General features: G+C 34.5%; 3 protein-coding genes across 3 annotated transcripts; all 3 read left to right on the top strand.

Annotated features, from left to right (window-relative positions):
- Positions 1–770: 770 nt before the first annotated feature.
- Positions 771–2,785, top strand: LOC123923866. The gene has a single exon (XM_045976610.1). The coding sequence runs from the start codon at positions 1,297–1,299 to the stop codon at positions 2,203–2,205; it is 909 nt and encodes a 302-aa protein (XP_045832566.1). The 5' UTR covers positions 771–1,296; the 3' UTR covers positions 2,206–2,785.
- A 9,121-nt stretch (positions 2,786–11,906) lies between these two features.
- On the top strand, positions 11,907–15,201 carry LOC123923865. Its single transcript, XM_045976609.1, has one exon. It carries the CDS (start codon positions 12,148–12,150, stop codon positions 13,258–13,260), a length of 1,113 nt encoding a protein of 370 aa, XP_045832565.1. The 5' UTR covers positions 11,907–12,147; the 3' UTR covers positions 13,261–15,201.
- Positions 15,202–17,204: 2,003 nt separating this feature from the next.
- LOC123923864 (disease resistance protein RPV1-like) lies at positions 17,205–22,589 on the top strand. The gene is made up of 5 exons (XM_045976608.1): positions 17,205–17,839; positions 18,936–20,037; positions 20,264–20,539; positions 20,650–21,414; positions 21,672–22,589. Exons 1-5 carry the CDS (start codon positions 17,337–17,339, stop codon positions 22,368–22,370), a joined length of 3,345 nt encoding a protein of 1,114 aa, XP_045832564.1. The 5' UTR covers positions 17,205–17,336; the 3' UTR covers positions 22,371–22,589.
- Positions 22,590–23,321: the final 732 nt, after the last annotated feature.

Here is a 23,321-nt window from a genome sequence, read left to right as displayed (position 1 = left end):
CTTATCCACAATTTCCTCTAATAATAACATTGATTTATTATTTAATGGACAAAATTTATATGCATTTCCTTAGATGCAGTTTTTCTTGTTCCTTCACAAACAAATAGTTATTTATATTTAAAAAAAGGAAAAGAAAATTGTTTTTAAATAAAAATAACTTCCTTCATTTATCTAGCATAGTAAAAACTGTCTATATGAAACTGAACATAAATTTAGTCCTTATTTAATTTAATTATCAACACGGCAAAGCAAATAAATTCTTTACACTTGGGCCCTCCCAAAATAATGATACAACAATGTTAACATTTACCCACAAACGGCCTTCCACGATCACTAAACGGCAAACTCTATTATCCTTCAAAACGACCCTACCTTTCCCTTACTTCCTTATCCAACTACTGTCGCATTCCACACACGTGCCATTCTCGTGTAACCTAACCTTTCCCTTACACACACATGTTGAAATCACACTCTCACACATCACAACCCCATGGCATGGCATAACCAAAAAACCAAACACCATACATATGATATGAGTGTAGTTATATGTCTTAACTCTTAAGATTAATAGAAAACAATTTTAATTGATAATATAAGATTGAATGACTGAAATTTGTTAAGAAATCTCACATCGGTCGTAGATAGTCTGAATATATCTTTTAAAAAAAGATGCAATTTTTATTTTACAAGTCAGTTTTATAGAATTGAGTTAAACCTAATTCCCAATTCTAAAATGATATCATCCGTTGAGTCATCTGTCTATATATCCATACATAAATTTTAAGATGGTAAAATGTAAACAATTCTCATTTTACAAACTGACTTGTAGAGTTGAATTATTTCTTATTCCCTATTCTAAGATAAATTACAATTACAATACACATTTATTGTTTAATTAACTCCCTAAATAGGCCTATCCAAATCTACATAAAAACAATTAACATTTCTGAAAAAGGAAATGAATATGCCAAAGCATCTATATAATATGTTACATGTAAATTCTAATATCCCATTTCGAACCTACGTAGCATATCCTTGTTTAACACTTTAACTTAGTCAAATATTCAATTTCTTAAATCACACAAAAATTGAATCAAAATCGCATAAACTCATAGTACAATTTTAAATAGTTTAATTCCCTCGAATATTCTCGACAAAATTCTAACTATTCTCATCATCTATATATAAAACCAGACTCTCTCACTTCTCTCCACAAACAAAAAACTATAACCCGAATCCGATCCTAATCCATAACCCGAACCCGTTTCTCTTTCATTAAGTTATCAACATTCAACAATGAATTTTGCTAGAAAGAAACGAGTCACCGATCCGTTAAACGACGAAGCAAAAGCTCGACTCATCGGCGGTGATTTCCGGCAACTAAGCGGTGTTAGCAGCGGAAGTGAACATTCCGGTACCGGCGAATGCGATTCTTCACTGTCTCTCTCTGAGCTAGTGTATGGTTTTTTGGAGGAAGATAATGAAAACGAGAGTGACTCAGCTGGAAACGATTTCGACTCGGAGCGAGTTGACTCGGTAACCGATTGCATGGAATCGGTGAAGGATCTACTACAATTAAGCTCTGAAAACGCTAATGCAGATTCTTACATGAAAATGCTTCGATCACATGTTTCTGAAGCAGCGGTGAAATTCGCATTTCTGAAGAAACAAAACGTTACGCTTTACAATCGGAACGTGATGTCGTTTTTGCGTGAGAAAGGTTACAATGCTGCGATTTGCAAGACACGGTGGGATTCCTCCGGCGGACTCACCGCCGGTAACCATGAGTTCATCGACGTGGTGCGATCTGAATCGTCCACGTGGCAAAACAATAGGTACTTCGTTGAGCTTAATTTCGCCGGACAATTCGAAATCGCACGTCCGACGAGTCGTTACTCGGAGATTCTGAGTTACGTTCCTGAAATTTTCGTCGGAAAATCGGAGGAGTTGAAACGCACCGTTTTGGCTTTGTGTGGTGCTGTGAAACTGTGTTTAAGGAGTGGAGGGTTGAGTATTCCTCCTTGGAGAAAAAACCGGTACATGCAGAATAAGTGGTTTGGACCGTATCGTAGAACCACAAACCCGGTTCAGGGGAACCCGGTTCCTGCTGTTTCTTCTTTCAGTGGCGCTAAATGTAGGTTAGTTGGATTTGAGGACGCTGTTTCCGAGACTAGGCGCGGTGGTGCCTTTGTCCGAACGAGATGATTTTTTTTAACTGCAGATACTGATCCTCCGAGTCAGATGAGATGGCCGAAAGAGATGATTGATCGGGAATTTTTGAAATTTTGTTAGTATATATTTATTTTAATATGAATTTAATTATTAGAATATTGTAGTAGTTTATGGAAGGAATTGGATTGGGTCGAATTTCTGAGAAAAATTATTATATTAAATTAAGATAAAGTTGAATGAAAATGATTGAAGTGTGAGAAAAATAATTTATATGCGGAAAATGTACATCGTTTATAGGCTGATTCTAGAGTGGGAAAGCAAATCATGTCTCTCATTGGTGAAAGGTACTTTTCCACCATTAGATATGTTGAAAAACCAATAAATGGTATGGATTAAGTACAGGATAATTGTTGCTACAGTGTACTATAGTAGGTTTCTTTGACTTTTTTTCATCTACTTTTATGTCAGTGATTTGACACAAAGTTAAAGTAATTTTTTTATATTGTTAGACAAAATAAATTTGTAAATTTTTTTTTTTACCCCTTCAGCAAACACCTTGCGTTAGTTTTTGTTTTGTTTTTAACTTAACTTTATTTAAAATAAAATGGCTCCTTTTTATTATTTTTTTCAATCTCTAAAACAATATCCATTAATAAAGAAATTCTTCTGATTAGCTTAACTCAGTCGGTAGAGTCGTCACATAAATTAAGAAAAGTTGGGGTTTGAATTCTTGACATTACACTTAGTCACCTTTAAGTTGAAATTTCTAATCACTAGGTTACTAAACAAAAATAAAATTAAAAAAATTGGCGGTGGCCAATAATTTCATTCGGAATTGAGATTGAGATTTCAGATAGGTGTTAGAAATAATATAAAATCATTGATGTGACCCTATCCTAAAAGCTTAAGTTTTTGGGATAATCGGTTATTTGACATGGTATCAGAGCCTCTATGACTAAGTGCTCTAGAGTTCGATTCCCGCTCCCCTCACTTTTTAATTAAAAAGTGAAATTTAAGCATATGGTAGGTGGACCTATGCATTATCCACGCTTCAAGTCCAAGTGGGCTCTTGCGTGAGGGGCGTGTTAGAAATAATATAAAACTATTGATGTGGCTCTATCCTAATAGCTTAAGCTTTTGGGATAATCAGTTATTTAACAATGGGAAGGTCAGAAGTAATTTCACATTTTAATTCGAGACTTATTATTTTAACGATAGCACTTCAATTTTCAAATCAAGAGAGAATTAACATTAGAACAGTCAAGAAGATTATCCATGAAGAGTTGCGCATACAAAGGGCGAAGCTCGGTTATTGTTTCTGGTAGCCTTTGCTATTCCATTTTATTTAAAACGCCAAACTTTTCATATATATATATATATATATATATATATATATATATATATATATGTTAGTATCAATTTGAAGATTGTTTACATATGATTGAATAAGTATATTGCTCTTGTTAGTATCAATTTGGAACGTGTATTCTTCCCATGGATATGAGGTGCTATTTATAGACCTTCATAGTGGTGATTTTTGCTTTGGAGACCTCATGATCTCTAGTCATGGAGTGAGTGAGTTTATGGATAAAAATATCTTCCCACTAATTCCTTCATGTTTTGGTCATGGGGTCGTGGGCAAATAGGGTATTGGGTCTCAACCCAATTACTAACACTGTGTTTGGATGTTCAAAGAAATAGGAAAGAGAGAAATAGTGAAGAGATAAATAAAAGAGAGAGAAATAAGAGAGAAGTTGAGTGGAAATTCTATATTGTTTGGATGAATAGAAATAGAGAAGAGGATGAGTAGAAATATGGATAGAGAGAAATTAATAAAAATGAAAAAGACTAATTTATCCTTCATATTTTAAAAAAATAAAAATAAGGAGAAGGACATTTTTGGAAACTACATATTTTCACTCCTTCAACTCACAAATCTCGCCTATTGAGGAGAGATTTCTTTTGGTATGGGACCCACCTAAAAAATTTCTCTCTCTCCTTATTTCTCTCTTCATCCAAACTAAAGAAATACTTTATTTATTTGCTATTTCTCTCTTCTTTATTTCTCTCTCTCATAAATCTATCAAAACAAACAGTTTATTCATTCATTATGATGAGCCCAATCAGAGTGTTAATAGGTCTTGGCGAATTGGACCTTAAGTTACTCGCCCGGTTCAATCCATATAATGTGTTGTCAACAATATCACCATATCGATAAGCATTTATTGTCCATATCTTGTTTCCCTCGGATCATAATTGATGTTTCTACTAAGCTATGAATTGTGAGTTTCAGAAGTAAAAGTCGTCATGCAATATAATGGGTGGATCTGGGTTATGTTTTGAATGTTGATTAAAGAGTCATGGTAGGAGTGATCGATGATAATTATGTGAAGGGTAATGAAGGAATACAATGAATTAGATTCTCAAGTATTGTAGTATTAACAAATTCAACAACTTCACCACGACCGCCATTTCTCTGTTTTTCATCTTTGTAACAATCCAGAATAAGTGGACTCGTCGAACTCGTTTCTAATAATATACTGTACATATTATTTTTATTTTTTTTATAAGTAACAGAACCGATTTTTTTTTGTCGTAGAAAAGTGTTTGTTATTTAATGTGTAATACTTCATCCGGTCCTATATATAAGGATCACATTGAGGAAAAATACATAGACGAATGAGACTTTTTTTATTAAAAGTTCTAAAATATTACTATGTGTTATTCCAAAACTAACCTTAGGAATGTGTCTGTGTAATTAATGCATAAAATTGGAATAATTACATTTTATACAATTTAATAAGGGTATAAAATGGATTATCTATTTAATAAAGAATAAATTAAAAGAGTGTTTCTTATAAAAATAACCAGTTTTTTTCCAAAGTGTTCGTTATATATAGAACCGGAGGAAATAATAATTATGACAAATTGAAAAGAACACTATTATTACAATATTTTATTCCTCGGAAGAAAGAAAACAGAAAAAGAAAAAAAAATTATTAGAACCGGAACGACTTTCAATAGCCGGTTAAAATCACTCTCTCACTTGTGAGAGACATGCTCTATTAACTCACGCTAGCATCCGCCTCGTTTATAACCATTAGAAATGTAGTGGGTCTCAACTTTAAACTTTGTCGGATCGATAATTCCAAGCCATTCATTCAATGAAATGAATGAAACACAAAAATGAAGGACCACTATACGAATTTATACTGAAGAAAACTAGTTAAGGATTTTTTTTTCTCTTCTCAAATAATTTAATGGCTAGAGAATCTAGCTTAAAAATGAATAAATGGAGTGTCCCGAATTTGAAGTTTTTGTTCTTCAAACACGTTAAGGATATTTCTATCTTCTCTTTTTTAGTTTAATTATGTACAGTAAGTAATTAGTATATGCTTTAGTTTGTTTTTGGATTGAATAATAGGCCAATTCTAGGGTGGGAGACCATGACATGTCTCTCACTGGTGCACCATATGATATGTGGATTGGATTGAATGTGTACATGATATTATGGTGTACTGTCAGTATTATATTATTTATATTTTTTTGAAAAAAAAAAGTTTTAAATTTTTCTGGAAAAAAGTTTTCTATCTTTTTTTCGGGCACAAAATTTTCGATTTTTTCTTTTGGAAAAAAAGTTCCTGATTTTTGGGGGAAAAAATTTCGATTTCACATAAAAGCAATTCCAGAGTTTTTCTGGGAAAAAAATTTTCCGTTCTTTTTTCGGGAAAAAAGTTTCGGATATTTTTCAAAAAAAAAAAGTTTTTGTTTTTTTATGGAAAAAGTTCAGATTTTTCCCAAAAAAAATTTCCGATTTTTTGGGAAAAATAGTTTCGAAATGTTCACCTAAAAATTATTGTCGATACAAAAAAGAGTAAAAAAATAGAAAATATTTGAAACTTTTTTTCCGAATAAAATATTGGATCTTTTTCAGAAAAAAAATCGGAAACTTTATTTTCGGAAAATATCCGAAACTTTTTTTTTTGAAAAAAGAACGAAAACTTTTTTGTTCAGCAAAGACTCCGGAATTGTTTTTTTCTAAAATCGAAACTTTTTTCCTTAAAAATTTGGAACTTTTTTTTTCGAAAAAAAAACCGAAATTTTTTTTCCAAAAAAAAATAGAAAAATTTTATCCGGAAAAATTGAAAACTTTTTTTTTTCAAAAAAATTAATAAATAATATAATACTGACAGTACACCATAATATCATGTACACATTCAATCCAATCCACATATCATATGGTGCACCGGTGAGAGACATGTCATGGTCTCCCACCCTAGCATTGGCCTGAATAATATGCTTAGTTTTAAGATTTCAGATAATGTATGTGGTCCCAGATTATGACAAGTAAATAGGGTGAGTAATGTTTTCTGGTGTGATGAGTGTCAGCAACGATCAATTCTTGAATAATTTTGAGGACAGTTGGCTTTAAAATATAGACTGTGTCTGTGGCAGTGGTACCTGTTCCAGACCTGGAGCCATTTAAATTCAATTAAAAGAGAAATAATGGACATGAAGTTTGTAATGCTGTTGAGGTTATCTAGTTTTTGTTTTTATTTTCTTTGACAAGAGGTTACCCAATACACAGCAACATAAATATAAGGCTTAACTACACATTTGGTCCTTATATTTATTTTAGATTTTAATTTGGTCCCTTACGTTTAAAAAATATCAATTTGGACCCTTACGTTTATTTTAGGTTTCAAGTTAGTCCTTTCCGTTAGTTTTGTCACTAACACCGTTTGAACAGTACACGTGTCAGCGTGTCAAAGTGTCACGTGTCAGTCCACGTATGCAAATTAACTGCCACATGTGACAAAATTGACGGAAAGGACTAACTTGAAACCTAAAATAAACGTAAGGGACCAAATTGATACTTTTTAAACGTAAGGGACCAAATTGAAACCTAAAATAAACGTAAGGGACCAAATGTATAGTTAAGCCTAAATATAATAGGTTGTTTGTAGGAATGAGATTCAATGTAGAAATGCAGTTATTGATCTCAGTCGTCTAATCTCAATCAAATTATTGATATTATGTAAATTAGTTAAATTTGATGCAAAGTCAAATAGTCTGATGTTTTTTTGGGTACAAAAGGGGCCGAAGTCCAATATAAAAATAGTCTATTTCTTTTTTGTTGATAATCCTCTAGTTCATAGGGGAAATACACCCTATTAATCCAGAGTTCGGCCGCGAGGTAAGTAAAGTTTGGCTAAGAAATTGTTCCCCCCCAGAAATTGAATACGAGTTCTCTCGAAATTCGTCATTTTTGTATTAACCACTTGAGTCCAATAACTTAGTTAAAATAGTCAGATTTTAAATCAACAAATATTAAATACAACATCGAATTGCGTGAAAAATCACAGCAGCTGATCTCAATTCACGTGAGTGATAAAGAGATTTTAAACATGTGAATATTGAAAGGAGTTGTGCATGAATAAAATTTTGTTAATAGAGAGAGCACATCTTGTTTGATAAACAAATTTTTCAACAAAGGTAGTAACATCATTCTTATAAGAACTAAGATGCGTTTGATTCATAAAACAACAAGACTAGACAGAACATTATATGATAGAACAAAATAATACAAGACAATACAAAATTGTATCGGAGAGATATAAAGCGATAATATTTTTATATTTAAAAATAGAATGAGTATTTTCGTATTTTTATATTTAAATTAACTTAATATTGGGTGCATTTTTTTTTAACCAAACAAACTTAATTCATATCATTAACTAATAATTGTTCAATACATAAGGGAATAATCTCAAATCTATGAAAACTAGCCCAAACATTGGCCGCCCTAGCAAGAGTATGAGCAACCAAATTTGCTTGTCTCCTAACAAACTTAACCTTAAAGTTTACATAAGAAGATGACATAAGAAGAATAATGTCGCTAACAATTAAACTAAATTCCGAATTGCCTCGTCTTCTCGAATGGATAGCGTCAACCAACAACTTTGAGTCACTTTCAAATTTAACTCGAACAAATCCACGATGGATGGCCTCTTTCATAGCATATAATAGTGCCAATGCTTCGCCTTCCACTATGGAATAAAAAAGCTGCTGCCATTGAGTCAAGTCAGCCACAAAATGTCCATTGGTATCACGAAAGTAAAGACCCATAGAAGTAACACCGGACGCAACTACAAACACAGCATCAACATTACACTTTATCCATCCCACTCCTGGTTTCTCCCACCGAACCGACCTAAGATCCTCAACAGGAACAACGTTATGACCCTGCAGTTGGTGGACAGTAAACCACTCATTCCATACGGCGAACGCCATGCTTCCAACTTGGCTCGGGGACTGAATATTGTCATTCCAGATTTTGTCGTTTCGATTATGCCAAATGCACCACAATAACGATGCAACTCGTCCTATCATTGCACTGTCCTCATTTCTGCACATTCGAAACACCCTGTCTGTGACCGGCCCATGCTGGTAAGCTGCATTATGCAGCAACTGTGACAGGCCTGCGACCGACCAACATTCGCGAGTTGCTACGCATCCAAAAAACACACGAATATCATCTTCAACCTCAACATTGCACATAGGACAACTTAGTTCACATTGTACATAACGTTGTCTCAAGCGGGCTCGCGTTGGCAGACACCCCCTACACAACCTCCATAGTAAGTGACGCGTTTTGTGAGGAGATTGAGCTTTCCAAATATCATTCCAATTGCCCTCTACATGGTGCTTGTCGCTTCGAATAATACATCTCATTGCTAGATTGTAACCAGATTTAACTGAATAACACCCATTTCTTTCCTCCTCCCAAACCACGTTGTCCTCTTTAACCAAACTCATAAGAGGGGTTGCGATAATCTCGTCCACTACCCGTCCTGTAAACAAGCTACGAATCTTAGCTATATTCCACGCTTTATAATTCTCAAGTAACAAATCTTTAACAACTAAACTATGCACATCTTCCACTTGAGGTGAGGACACCCAGCGTTCACCCTTTCCGCGCAGCCATGGATCATACATAACACGGATTTTGTCGCCACTACCAATCCGCCACCTACACCCATGTAAAAGAATTTGTCTAGCCTTCAGAATACTACGCCATGCAAAGCTAGGATTATAGCCCAAAGATGCTTCGAGTAACGATGAGCGTGGGAAATACCTTGCTTTAACTAGTTTAGCCACCAACGAGTCCGGATTTTGAATGATGTTCCATGCTTGTTTAGCCACCATAGCCATATTGAACGCTTCAAAGTTACGAAAACCTAAACCACCCTTCGCCTTAGGGCATGCAAGTCTGTCCCAAGCTAACAAGTGGATCCCTTTATTGTTGTTACCTCCGCCTCCCCACCAAAAGGCATTCAACATTTTCTCGATATCGTCAACGAGTGAGGAAGGAAGGATAAACATACTCATAACATATGATGGGATGGCTTGAAGCACATATTTTATCATAACCTCCTTACCGGCCTTAGACAATGCTCTTCCCCTCCAAGAATTCATTTTCTTGGAGATACGGTCCTTGATGTAAGAGAATATTGTTTTCTTACTCCTTCTTATCATAGACGGCAGACCAAGATATATACTTGTTCCTAAAACATGACGGACACCAAGTATACGAGATAGGTCTTTTTTATCGGCAAGAGACATATTGCGACTAAAAAATACTTCGGATTTGGTCAAATTAATTTCCTGACCAGAGGCTAGTTCATAAGTATGAAGAATGCTCATAAGCTGATTTACCTCTGCTACACTTGCCCGACAAAACAAGAAACAATCATCTGCAAACAGAAGGTGAGACACCTCTGGTGCGCCACGACAAATTCTCGCTCCATGAACATCACCCTTCCCAACCGCCTAGTGAATAAGAGAAGTTAAGCCTTCCGCTACCAGAATAAACAGATAAGGAGAAAGAGGGTCTCCTTGTCGCAACCCACGACCCGGTATAATTGGTCAAACTCTGTCATAATTCATGAGTACCGAGTAATTGACATAGCTTACACACATCATTATCCAACGTATCCACACGTCACCAAACCCCATTCTAGTCAGGACTCCACAGAGAAAACCCCATTCCACCTTATCATAAGCTTTGCTAATATCAATCTTTAGTGCTAACTCACCTCTGCGCCCTGTAGTTTTTCTCTTCAAAGCATGAATCACTTCGATGGCAATAAGAGCATTATCAAGAATCGATCTACCTTCCATAAATGTTGACTGCTCCTGGGAAACACACTTATCAAGACAAATCTTCAACCTATTAGCAAGCACTTTAGATATCATCTTATAGACGACGTTGCAGAGAGATATAGGACGCAGGTCTTTCATAGACATCGGATTGTCACATTTAGGAATGAGACAAATGTTTGTTTCGTTAAGACTCGTGGGGAAGTACCCTCTCTCCAATCAGTTAGATGTTGCCAAAAAGATATCATCTCCACATTGCTCCCAGAACCTCTAATAAAAAGCTGGATTAAATCCATCAGGCCCTGGGGATTTATCCGGATGCATCTGAAACAAAGCTTGTTGAATTTCATCCTTTGTAATAGGCGCTACAAGGTAGATATTATTCGTCACACGCCTCTGGATGAGATTAAGGACCGGTTCCTGTGCGCCATTCTTAGGCTTAAAAAGAGCTTCAAAGTATTGTTTCGCTATCCCACAAAGCTCCTCTTGAGTATGAACCTCGGTGCCACCTTCATCGACAAGTTTACTAACCTTCTTTTTCTTGTGACGTGCAGTTGCCGATTTATGGAAGAAACTAGTATTCATATCACCTTCTTTAAGCCAATGCATCTTCGCGCGTTGTTTCCAATAGTCCTCCTCTTGAACCATCAGAAGAGCATGTCGGTCATGAATCTCCTGATATCGTTTGTCCTTCCTCCTCCCCCTAGTTTCCCCTTAACACCGTCATCTCTCTCACACATTCAAGAAAAAGTACTTTTTTCTTTATATTTTTGAAAACGAATTTTATGATGATTTAGTTAAAAATAATAAAAATTATTTTAAATTCAATTTTTATAAATTTAAAAAGTCATTTTGAAAGTCAATAATTTAATTATTCATGTTAAATATTTTAATTTAATAAAAATCACAAATTTTTTAAAAAACCATCTCTAAAAATTAATTTTTGTGAAAAACTATTTAAAATAATTTTTTTCTGAAATTTTATGATTTAAAAAAATTTTAAAAAAAATAATACACTGTAAAAAAATATTTTAAATAATGCTAAAAACAAACACAGCATTGTGCCTCAACACGTCTCATTTCATTTAATGATGAGATTCATTGGTTAAATGTGAAAATTAATTTGTGTTTGAGTTGTGGTAACACTCCTCTCATATATAAATTAATATAAAAGTTAATTTATTTATATAAATTATTTTGGCAAAATTAGTCCTTTATCTTATTTTTTTTGTAACAATTTGGTCCTTTATCTTTTTTTTGTAACAATTTGGTCCTTTATCTTTTTTTTCGTAACACATTGGTCCTTATCTTATTTATTTATAAAAAATAAAGGACCAAAGTGTTACAAATAAAAAAAGATAAAGGACCAAACTATTACAACAAAAGGGACTAAGGTGTTACAAATAAAAGATAAAGGACCAAAGTGTTAAAAAAAAAAGATAAAGGACCAAAATGTTACAAAAAAATAAGATAAATGACCCGTAGTGTAATTTTGCCAATTATTTTTCATTACAATTATTGACTTGCTAAACTGCCTCTATTGCCAACATGCACCATCTTTATCGTTGTGTATGGTGCAGCCCATGTTTTCACCGTTAGATATAGTTAATAGATTTATTTATAAAATCCAACGACAACGTCTTTTAAACTAAGAATTCTCTGTCCTCTGTCTCACAATAACAATTGGTGAAATCGAAACCCCATTTCCCTTCGTATAGCTTCTTCACTCGAACACTTTCGAAGAAACTTTTCATTTATCTCTTTTATTGCAATCTCTGAATATCGTTCCAAATTTGATTACAACATTCACTCATGCTTCGATTTCTTTCAAATGGGTCAAATCTTTTTCAGCATTTTTCATTCACCCAAGTAATTATAAAATCCTTGCCAATTTTCACTCCCGCCACCTATTCGACGAAAGTCCCAGCCGAAAATGAGGTTGAATTGCAAAAAGTTAGTGACAAATGGAAGGATACTACTGAAGTTTTGAGTAAATGGGGTTGTGATGATGATGATTTGACGAGAATATTCACTCGTTGCCCTTCATTACGCAATTCGGATCCTTCTCAGGTTCAGTCGAAACTTTGCTTGCTTAGTGATTTGGGTTTAGGGTCAGCTGAACTTGTGAAGATTATCAATTGTAGGCCTCGATTTTTCAGGACTCGTATGAACGTTAAATTCAACGAGAGGCTTGACTCTCTTATGACATTGTTTGAGTCAAGGGAAATGCTTCATAAGGCCATTGCAAGAAACCCTTCATTGCTATGTGAAAATACCTATAACATTGAAAGTATTGTTGCACAGTATGAAGAGTTGGGTGTGACGAAGAAGGACTTGGTTCAAATGCTGATTTTGCGGCCGACGATCATCTCGAGGACTTCCTTTGGCGATGAGAAGATAGAATATATAAGTAGGACCGGGGTTTCTAAGGATTCGAAATTGTACAAATATGTGGTGACATTAATAGGCATCTCTCGCCTAGAAACGATTCGCGAAAAGGTGTTGAATTTCACAAAGTTTGGTTTTTCGGAGGATGAGATACTTGGTCTTTTTGGGAAGTGTCCTCATATTTTGACATTGTCAACTGATAAGGTTCAGAGGAACATGACTTTTGTTTTAAGTACAATGAAGCTTGAAGCTGAGATAATCTTTAAGTGCCCATATCTCTTGTTTGCAAATATGGAGACTATTTTGAAGCCACGGGCGCTTGTAGCATTGAAGATACAAGATATGGATTCTAAGTTTAAAATACCCTCAATACTCACAGCATTGAGGATGTCAGAGGAGAGGTTTTTAAAATTGTTTGTCAAATGCCATGACAAGGAAATTGCTGATGAATTAATGGAATTTTATAAAAGGACAAAAGAGGTTAAGAGATTAGCGGCTTCATCAAGGAAATTTACTACTAGAGGATTCCCTTTCTGAATTACTTTTATATGCTTTGAAATAAGTTTAGAGCTGAAGTTGATTTCTATTTTGTGGTAATTATTTTTCTGATGATTAATATTAGTTTCTCTGTTTGTCTAATTCAGAATGAAGATTTTTCCAATTAGTTTTATGACAATGCACTGATCCTTATGTATGTTTAAATTGACCCCTATTCCATATTAAATAAGGAAACAGATTATTCTATAAGGATGTGTGGAAAAGAATCCTAAAAGATAACTTTCAATGATTCAATGGGATTGTTCTAGAGGAAGCATGTTAGCTACATAAGTGATAAGAGTGTGTACAAATATACTCTTTTTAGTGAGAGGTTCCTGGTTCAATTCTTTTGTGAAAAATGAATTTCTCGGAGAGAAGTCATACTGTTGTTGTTCTGTTGGTTTTGACTCTTGAACAGGATTGTCTCTTGTAGGAAGATTAATGTGGATTTTATCCAAAAAAGAGATAACTTAACACTCTAACATGATTTATGATAGAATAATAATGCGGGGATATATTTCTCAGGCATTGTAACATTCATAATCAAATTAAATTTTCAGTAGATGGAAGCAAAATGGGTTTTACATTATGATCAAGCCCAAAGAGATCTTATAGAAAGGAGTGTGTTAGGGGTTGGGAATATACACATGTAAAATGCATTCATTGGCCTAGCGATATTTTTTAAGGAATACACAAGCAAATTCAAACATCAACATGCTGTTATATCTGAGATTGCTTTCTCCTTGCTGCATACATCTATCTACTACTGCATTAAGGAAGGTTGACTACTGCTGTTTGGCATTTTCTTTCTGCGTGTTTTATTTTCCTATCTGTCAGCCAGAAAGGCTCTCTACTTAAAGGTGAAAGATTGTTCTCTGAGGGAACTGAAAGATTTTGTTAGCTAAGCTGTTATGTCTGCAACCCAATTCTCTTTTTGTACGGACCACATTACTCTTTGTAGTAACCATAATTGTTTCCATAATTTCTGTTAATTTAGAATATGACCCTGGTGAAGAAGTAGTCACCATGGGGGCTATAGGCTGATATTAAGCCTATTGCACCTGGCAATTTGATGCAATAGGTGATGATGTTATGATTCACTTGTATATAAACTCATGAGGTTGCAGCTTACGGTCTTTGTATATGGCAAAATTTGCATGTTTGGTTGTTTTATGCTGAAGGAGAAACTTCTCTTGTCCTTTGTTCATATTTGTATGATGCTAAGTAGAAGTTATATTTGTGTTGTGCTTATGTTTTTCTCCATGTGAATTTATTCTGTACTGAATTTGAAATTCAGTATTAGAAATTACAGGGGAAATGTAGAGGGGAATAATGATATCAATAGAGGAAAGCCAAGTCGTCATCAACAATTGGTTATAACATAATGGAAAAGAAGCACGTCGAAAGAAGGGTGTGTGAGGATATGAGGTGTATAAGAAGAAAAGGACAATAGGAAATGCATGAAAAGTGTGAGGTCGTAATTCGTTTCTCTATCTGGACTCTCCTTCTCAATAATCTCTCTAATTCTTCTATCTTTATTGTACTCATTCTAGCTAAGTTGTGTTGGGAACGCGGCTTCTGGAAGGTGTTATGTTGCTCAGACTCTTTACTCTCGGTTAATTTAATCAAGGAGGGGGTCACATCACACCATCGCTTTGCAAATGAGATTCATCGTATTAAGAAGCTTTTAGCCAAGGATTGGGAGGTGTCTCTTTCACACACCCTTCGGGAGGGAAATCCGTGTGCGGATGTATTGGCTAAATTGGGTGCTAGTTCTCACTCGTCGTTGGTAAACATTTCTACTCCGCCTATCGAGTTAATTAGACCACTCTGGGATGATGCTTAGGGTGTAGAGTTTATTAGGGAGTAAATCCCTTGTTTCTTTGTTTTTTCCTTTTTCTTCTCTTATGTAACTTATCTTGCTTCATCAATTTGTGTCAAAAAAAAAAAATAATCTTGCTTCATCAATTCAATAAAACAGTCTTAGTGATTCTACTCCATTTTAGGTCCCTTACATTGGTGCTTTCATTGTCACCATGGCAGAGCATGCATGGGTTTCTGTCCAAATAGTGTAGTGTTAGGTCCTCATCAATTTCATGTCTTCTTGGTTAATACCCTGTGGCACAAATACTCCAATTTGAACACCTTATTATGTGATGCACATAGATTGTTTGCTATTTTTTCTCTTCGATTCATGATTTCTATGACTACTCAACATAGTTACAAACATAGAAGCATTGGCGTTGTTCTTGTTGTTTAGAAGCAATTACAGTGAGAAGCCACATGAATACCTTTTATCCAGGTTCATTGAAGCTTGTGAACATTTGGGTGTGTTGAGGAACATCTTGTGATATTTATTGCTACTTTAGGGTGGTCTCAAGATTCTCACCAAATTGTTGACAACAAATCAAGCTCTTCACTGAGTTTAGGCATCGAATCCACTGTTATAATGGCAAATTCAATGCAACAAAAAATCCTGTTATAATAGGACTCATTTCCATGTCTTTGTTTATGTGAGCCTTGATACAATTGTAGAAATATCACTTGCTAATTGCTACACATGTTGTTTGGCTGAACAAAATGAGATGGTCCTCCTCAGTCCTCACTATATGATTGTGCTTAGAATTTGAATGTTTTCAGTTCAATTGAGAACATTGCCTTTGAATAGAATTGTTCACTCAGCATTGAATCCTTATTATGTGATAGTTCACCTAAAGTTGAGAAGGCATTACTTAGTGCATATTCCAAATGTGTTAACATTGAGTTATGTTATGTGGGTTTAGAATCACATCTGGTCTCTTTTGCTGCAAGTTATGCCACACAAAGTTGGAGCTCAAACAATGGCCTACCTTTCCAATGAGTCATCGCAATTCACAGTTCAAGAAAAGGGATTCAAATGAATTTTCACGTACAAAATGAGAACTGAGAAGATTAACTTAACTTGGAGGCAATTTTCTTTTTGAGAGGAACGACAAAAACAACACATATAGAACTGCATCTAAGGTTAGTCTTAGAAATTGTAAAAATTATAAATTGACGAAATATAGGAAATAAAATTACAAAATTAGAAATGAGATGACTAAAATTGACAAAGTAGGAGAATGAAACTACAATTAAGTCATAATTAAGCAATCTAGATAATGCTATATCATTAGATCATACTCCCTCCGTCCCAAATTATAAGGGAAAATAAAAAAATCACACTTATTAAGAAAAAGTAAAACATGAGAATTTGAAGTATGTTTTTGTGGGTTTTCCTTGGAATAAGTTGCATAGGAAGATGTAAAAACAATTTTTATTGGTTGTTGTTTATTGAGAAAATGAGAGAGAGAAGAAATTAAATGCAATTTGCATTTAATTTTATGAAAATAAGGAAAAAAACATTCTTGAAAATGATTTTTCTCTTATAATTTGGGACAAAAAAAATGGGCTTTTTTCCCTTATAATTTGGGACGGAGGGAGTATGTCATATGATTTAAAATATGCCGCATGATCATTTTTTTTTTTTGAAAACTCGGTATCCAATCTAAGGACGACTAATTCGAGGGACACCAATTTCAATATCTACAAGTAGAATTTTTTGTTTTGTATGGATTGACCCAACAGAAGAGTAGAAACACACTCTAAAATTTCAAACATTCACGATCGGACTAATCTAAGAGAGTATCACATGGCCAATCTTGAGTTCATAAATATGAAGAAGAAATTAGAATTGAAAATTTTAAAATGAAAGAACAAAAGTGCAATTAAACTTTTAAAATATGAAGTATTTATTTTACATTTTGGTGCAAAAAAAATGGTCTACCAACATTAACTTTTCAAATTCATTTATATATGTAAATTATTAGATAAATCTAAAAAGTAAATTTTGTTTATCATCTACTAGTATGGTCTACCAACATTTGCCAGCTAAGCTAAATAGGACCTTGGTGACATCGCACCACATATTTGATAAACTGATAAAGTTGTTGTTCATACTTCATACTCATACATAGCTTATTATTCCACATTTTTCTACTTATTATAATTATAATCTTCTTACAACCGTTGACTTCATCAAAACTCAAAATCAACCAATGTATTCATCATCATCATCTTCATCCACCAATCCACAATACCTTCATGACGTATTCATAAATTTCAGAGGTGAAGACACACGCAGAACATTTGTTTCACATCTTTATGCAGTCCTCTCAAACTCTGGAATCAACACTTTTCTCGACAACGAAAAGCTCGAAAAAGGCGAAGAAATTGGACATGAATTACTTCAAGCAATTACTGTTTCTCATATATCAATCATTGTTTTCTCAAAAAGTTATGCTGAATCTAGTTGGTGTTTAAATGAATTGGATAAAATTATGGAATGTCGTAGAACTCAAAGTCAAGTTGTTTTACCTGTTTTTTATGATGTTGATCCTTCTGTTGTTAGACATCAGAAAGGTGAATTTGGTAAAGCTTTGGAAGTTAGTGCTAAAAGTAGGTATATAATTGAGGAAGTTATGGAAAGAGTTTTGAATAGATGGAAAAAAGTTTTGACTGAAGCTTCTAATTTGTCTGGTTGGGATGGAAGCACTTTCAGGTAGTTTAATCAATGATTTTTTTTGTTGTTAATTGAGCTGAAAAATGAAAATTACTAATATGTTGCTATAAAATCTTATATGTTTGTGCAATTAGTTGTTTTTAGTATACTTTTAGTGATGTTTTAGTCTTGTTAGGTAGTGTTTTGATCAGCATTTGAGACATGTAGTAGGTGGCTTTGTTACATATTTGGACACAAAATTTTGACATTGTATACCCGATATCGTGTAAAAGTCTCATATAGGATGTGAGATAGCTTGAACATGAGTTTATAAGGAGAGACAATTCTCATCTTACAAGCCGGTTTTGTAAGGTTCAGTTAGGTACAACCCAAATTCTAACATGGTACCAGAGCTTCTCGAAGATATGTTGGATCACCTGCTATCAGGTTTCCACTATCGAGCCATCTGTTTATATCTACGCACCAATCTCAATATTGTTGGGCTGAGGGAGTGTGTTAAGTTAGACCCAACCCAAATTTTAAGAACACCCGTTTTCAGTGTGTTGGATTCTAAGGAGAGAGAAATAACTAATATTAATATAAAAATGGAAACCATATAAGATGTGCTCGGAATGCAGTGTATGTCTAACAAACATTTCTATTGTTACGTTGTATAAGAAACTTGAAGTATCTAGGTAAGAATTTGTAGTGATTTGTAATTGGCTAAATTACTAACAGGTGGTTGTGACATTTTGTAGTGGCTTTGTTATATTGTACAATAGACTTGTAGTATCTAGATAAGCATTTGTTTGGCATGTGTGTGAAATCTTATTATACTGGACTGGTGTTTCTGCGATCTTACACGTTGTTTGAGAATTTGGAGATTTCCATATTATAGGAGAGATTTTGTCGAAATTTTGTAGAACTCTTTTAAAAATACATAGGTTTAATGCTTTAATGTTAGATTTCATACTTGATTAGTGCATCGTTCACGAATCACTACCTAAAATCGGCTTGTGACAAAGTTGCTGAGTTTCTCTTAAGGAGTAAGTTGTTGATTTCATGTAGTTTACTTATATTTTGAGTCTATTAATATATAGACAGTCTTTGGTTATTTATGTTCATTATGTCTGTTTTATAATTATTTATATTGCAGGAGTGACCGTGAATTAGTGAATAAAATTGTTGAGGCCATTTTACCAAAACTAGACAACAGTACCTTGCCTATAACTGAATTTCCAGTTGGGTTGGAATCCCATGTGAAGCAGGTGGTTGGGTTGATTGAGAAACAAGCGGGCAATTTTTGTATAGTAGGGATCTGGGGCATGGGAGGATCAGGCAAAACAACTGTAGCCAAAGCTGTCTACAATGAAATTCATCGTAGATTTGATTGTACAAGTTTCATCGAAAATATAAGGGAAGTTTGTGAACAGGATACTAGAGGGCATATGCATTTACAACAACAACTTCTTTCAGATGTCCTCAAAACAAAGGAGAAGATACATAGCATTGCGTTGGGGACAACTAGGATCCAAAAAGTGGTTTCTGGAAAAAAAGCACTCGTGGTACTTGATGATGTGACCGATTTTCAGCAAATAAAAGTCCTATGTGGGAATAATAAATGTTTTGGTTCTGGAAGTGTGTTAATTGTTACAACCAGGGATGTACACATACTTAAGTTACTTAAAGTTGTCTCTGTCTATAAAATGGAGGAAATGCACAAAAACGAGTCCCTTGAGCTATTCTCTTGGCATGCTTTTAGAAAAGCAAGTCCTAAAGGAGGCTTTAGTGAACTCTCAAGAAGCGTGGCTGCTTATTGTGGAGGGTTACCATTGGCTCTTGAAGTCCTTGGATCCTACTTATTTGATAGGACAAAACAAGAATGGACAAGTGTACTATCGAAGTTAGAGAGAATTCCCAATGATCAAGTGCATGAGAAGCTGAGAATAAGCTATGATGGTTTAAAGGATGATATGGTAAAGGATATATTTCTTGACATATGCTGTTTCTTTATTGGTAAGGACAGAGCCTATGTTACAGAGATACTTAATGGCTGTGGACTTTATGCTGATATTGGAATAGCCGTCCTCATAGATCGGAGCCTCCTAAAAGTTGAGAAGAATAACAAGATTGGAATGCATGATTTAATAAGAGACATGGGAAGAGAAATTGTTCGCGAAAGTTCAGCAAGAGAGCCAGGGAAGCGTAGTCGATTGTGGTTACACGAGGAAGTACATGATGTTTTGACAAAAAATACTGTAAGAACTTTCTCTGTATACAATTTCAAACTTTTGATTTCCATAATCTTATCAAGATCATAAAGTTCTGTTTATTTCTGTTTTTTCTCTTCATAACTAATGGCTGACAATTGCGGGATTCATAATCTTAGTGTGCTTGGGTTCTTCCGTTTTATGAATCACTTTCTAGCAAGCCAATGAAAAGCATTTCTTGTTACTTTCCTCAGATTTCTTACTTCACATGCAGGGAACAGAAACTGTTGAGGCACTGATTTTGAACATGCAAAGAACAGGCAGAGTTAGCTTTAGTACTAATGTTTTCCAAGACATGAAGAAACTGAGACTTTTACAACTTGATCGTGTTGACCTCACTGGAGATTTTGGGCATCTTTCCAAAAACCTGAGATGGGTCAATTGGCAACGATCTACCTTCAACTCTGTACCCAATGACTTTGATCAGGAAAATCTCGTTGCTTTTGAATTAAAACATAGCAATGTTAAACAAGTTTGGAAGGAAGCCAAGGTATAATATCATTTTCTTAAACTCGGGTTGATCACAATAGTATCTGTTGCCACCATTTTATTTCCCATTTTCCTCTCTAATTTTTCTTTTAAATGATTATTTTCTTGCAGTTTTTGCAGAAGCTAAAAATTCTCAATCTCAGTCATTCCAGGCACTTGCAAAGCACCCCTGACTTTACAAAATTACCGAATCTAGAAAAACTCATTATGAAGGATTGTCCAAGTTTATCCGATATACACCCGTCCATTGGAGATCTCAAGAATCTTCTTCTCATAAATTTGAAGGACTGTTCAAGTCTTGTCAATCTCCCAAGAAAGATGTATAAATTGAGAACAGTGAAAACTCTCATCATTTCTGGTTGTTCAAAGATCGTCAAATTGGAAGAAGATATAGCGCAAATGAAATCCTTGACAACTCTAATTGCAGCAAACACTGGTGTCAAACAAGTGCCTTTTTCGATTGTTAGATCAAAAAACATTGGATATATATCCCTATGTGGATATGAAGGATTATCACGTGATGTTTTTCCTTCTATCATTTGGTCTTGGATGTCACCAACAATGAATTCCTTAGCACGTATTCCCCCATTTGGTGGCATTTCAATGTCTCTTGTTTCCTTGGATGTAGATAGTAAGAATTTGGGTTTAATCTATCAATCACCAATACTTAGCAGCGGTTCAAAACTTAGATGTGTTTCGGTACAGTGTCACTCAGAGATTCAACTGAAACAAGAATTGAGAAGATTTATTAATGATCTTACTCAGTTGGAAATATCGCTTGCATCACAAACCTCAGATCTTTCCCTGAAATCTATTTTGATTGGAATGGGAAGTTGCCACATAGTCAACGAGACTCTTGGCAAGAGCTTATCGCAGGTTCTTTCTCCATCCTTCCACCTTTAATGATTTTCCATTTATATTTGTTTTCTTAAGTGGAAAAGTTTTGTAAAGAATAAGATAGAAATTTATTCAAGTATGTCTATAAGATAAACTGATATAAATGCTAGGGTCAAACATGTAACATAAAAGTATTATTTTCTAGATTCTACAGTTATATGCTTAAAAAAAATCCCTTGTTTCACAACCAAGCATGCTTAATTACACAAACAACTAAGCATATGTTAATGATACAGGGACTGTCGACCAATGATTCAATTGCTTCTTTCCTTCCGGGTAACAATTATCCTTCTTGGTTAGCCTATACATCTGAAGGACCATCAGTATATTTTCAAGTGCCCGAGGATAGTGATTGTGGAATGAAGGGAATAACTTTATGTGTTATTTATTCATCGACACTCGAAAACATGGCAACTGAATGTCTCGCTAGTGTTTTGGTCATTAATTACACAAAATTCACTATTCAGATATACAAGAGAGACACAGTAATCTCCTTTAATGATGAAGATTGGAAGAGTGTAGTATCAAATTTAGAGGTTGGTGACAATGTAGAGATTTTTGTTGCTTTTGGGCATGGATTGACCGTTAAGGAGACGGCTGTTTATCTAATATATGGTCAGTCAACTGCAATGCAAATTGAGCCATCAGTTACTGTCGAAGTTGAGCCAATACCTGAAGTGGCGGCGCAACTATTACTTGATGTGAAAACGGAGCCATTACCAGGAGTGGAAGCGCAACTATCACCTGATGTGAAGAAAACGGAGCCATCACCACCAGCTGTGGAAGCGCAACCATCACCTGATGTGAAAACGGAGTCGCCACTTACTGTCAAGACTGAGCCATCACCAAAGCCAAATGAGAAAATCTTTGTAAGACTCGCAAAGAGCGTCAGAGTTTGTTTTTGCTTGAACCAGAGTCCAAAATTGAGATCTTAGCAATTTTTTTATTGGGAATACCTTTGTCCCCAATATGGGATTCCCTTGTATGTCTTTTGTAATATTTTTTTTGTCAGAGAGGATGAACAATACTTGTGTTTTATATATACACAGTAACACAGATGAAGTGTTTTTCACAAGCTAACAATTATTACATTTGTCTGACAGTGTAATGTAATTTTACACTCACAACATATTTTTGAAACATTTACTCAGTAAGTACGTGTCACCTCCAAATTATTTGTTTTTCTGCTTAATATATTTTACTATGCCTTGGCTTGGCTCCTAGGCATACTATATGGGCAGATTAAAACATATTGATAATAATAAGTTGAAAATTTTATTTTCTTCCCAATAAACTTTATCATATCTTGACTCCTAGAAAGACTATATAGGTGAATTAAAACAGATTGATAATAAACATTTTTAAGAGATATTCATTTTTGAAATCATGACTTTCTTTGCTAGTAAATTCTATATTGTCTTCACATTCCTCTGTCTTGCCCTTCTTATTTTCACATGCGGTACAAATTAACTAAGCAACCTATGTTTCATCTTTTGTGCTTCTTCAATTTTAAGCCTTATTTAAGTTCTTAATTTACTTTATTAATTATTATTTTTTTCTTTTTATGTGTAGAGGTGGAGGCAGAATTATGTGCATGGAAAAGTAAAACATGGTTAGGGCCTTGTTCTAGAAGCTTGGACTGTAATTCAGAGTGCTTGAAGTCGGAGAATGCATCACACGGTGCTTGTGGAGGCTATGGTTTTGATTGTATTTGCTTCTTCAATTGCTGTGGGATCGAATAGCACAATAGTGTGTGAATTGAAAATAAAAAAACTATAAAATCTCTCATTAGGCATCAGAGTATACAATAGTGTGTGGCTGTGACATAGCATCCACCAATGACTATAGCTTTACCATTTCTGTTCGGTTAATTTTTTTTTTTTATT

The sequence above is a fragment of the Trifolium pratense genome, linkage group LG4, assembly GCF_020283565.1.
Source record: "Trifolium pratense cultivar HEN17-A07 linkage group LG4, ARS_RC_1.1, whole genome shotgun sequence".
Lineage (NCBI taxonomy): Eukaryota > Viridiplantae > Streptophyta > Magnoliopsida > Fabales > Fabaceae > Trifolium > Trifolium pratense.
Note: the sequence above shows the minus strand (reverse complement) of the source record. Positions and strands in the feature narration are given on the sequence as shown.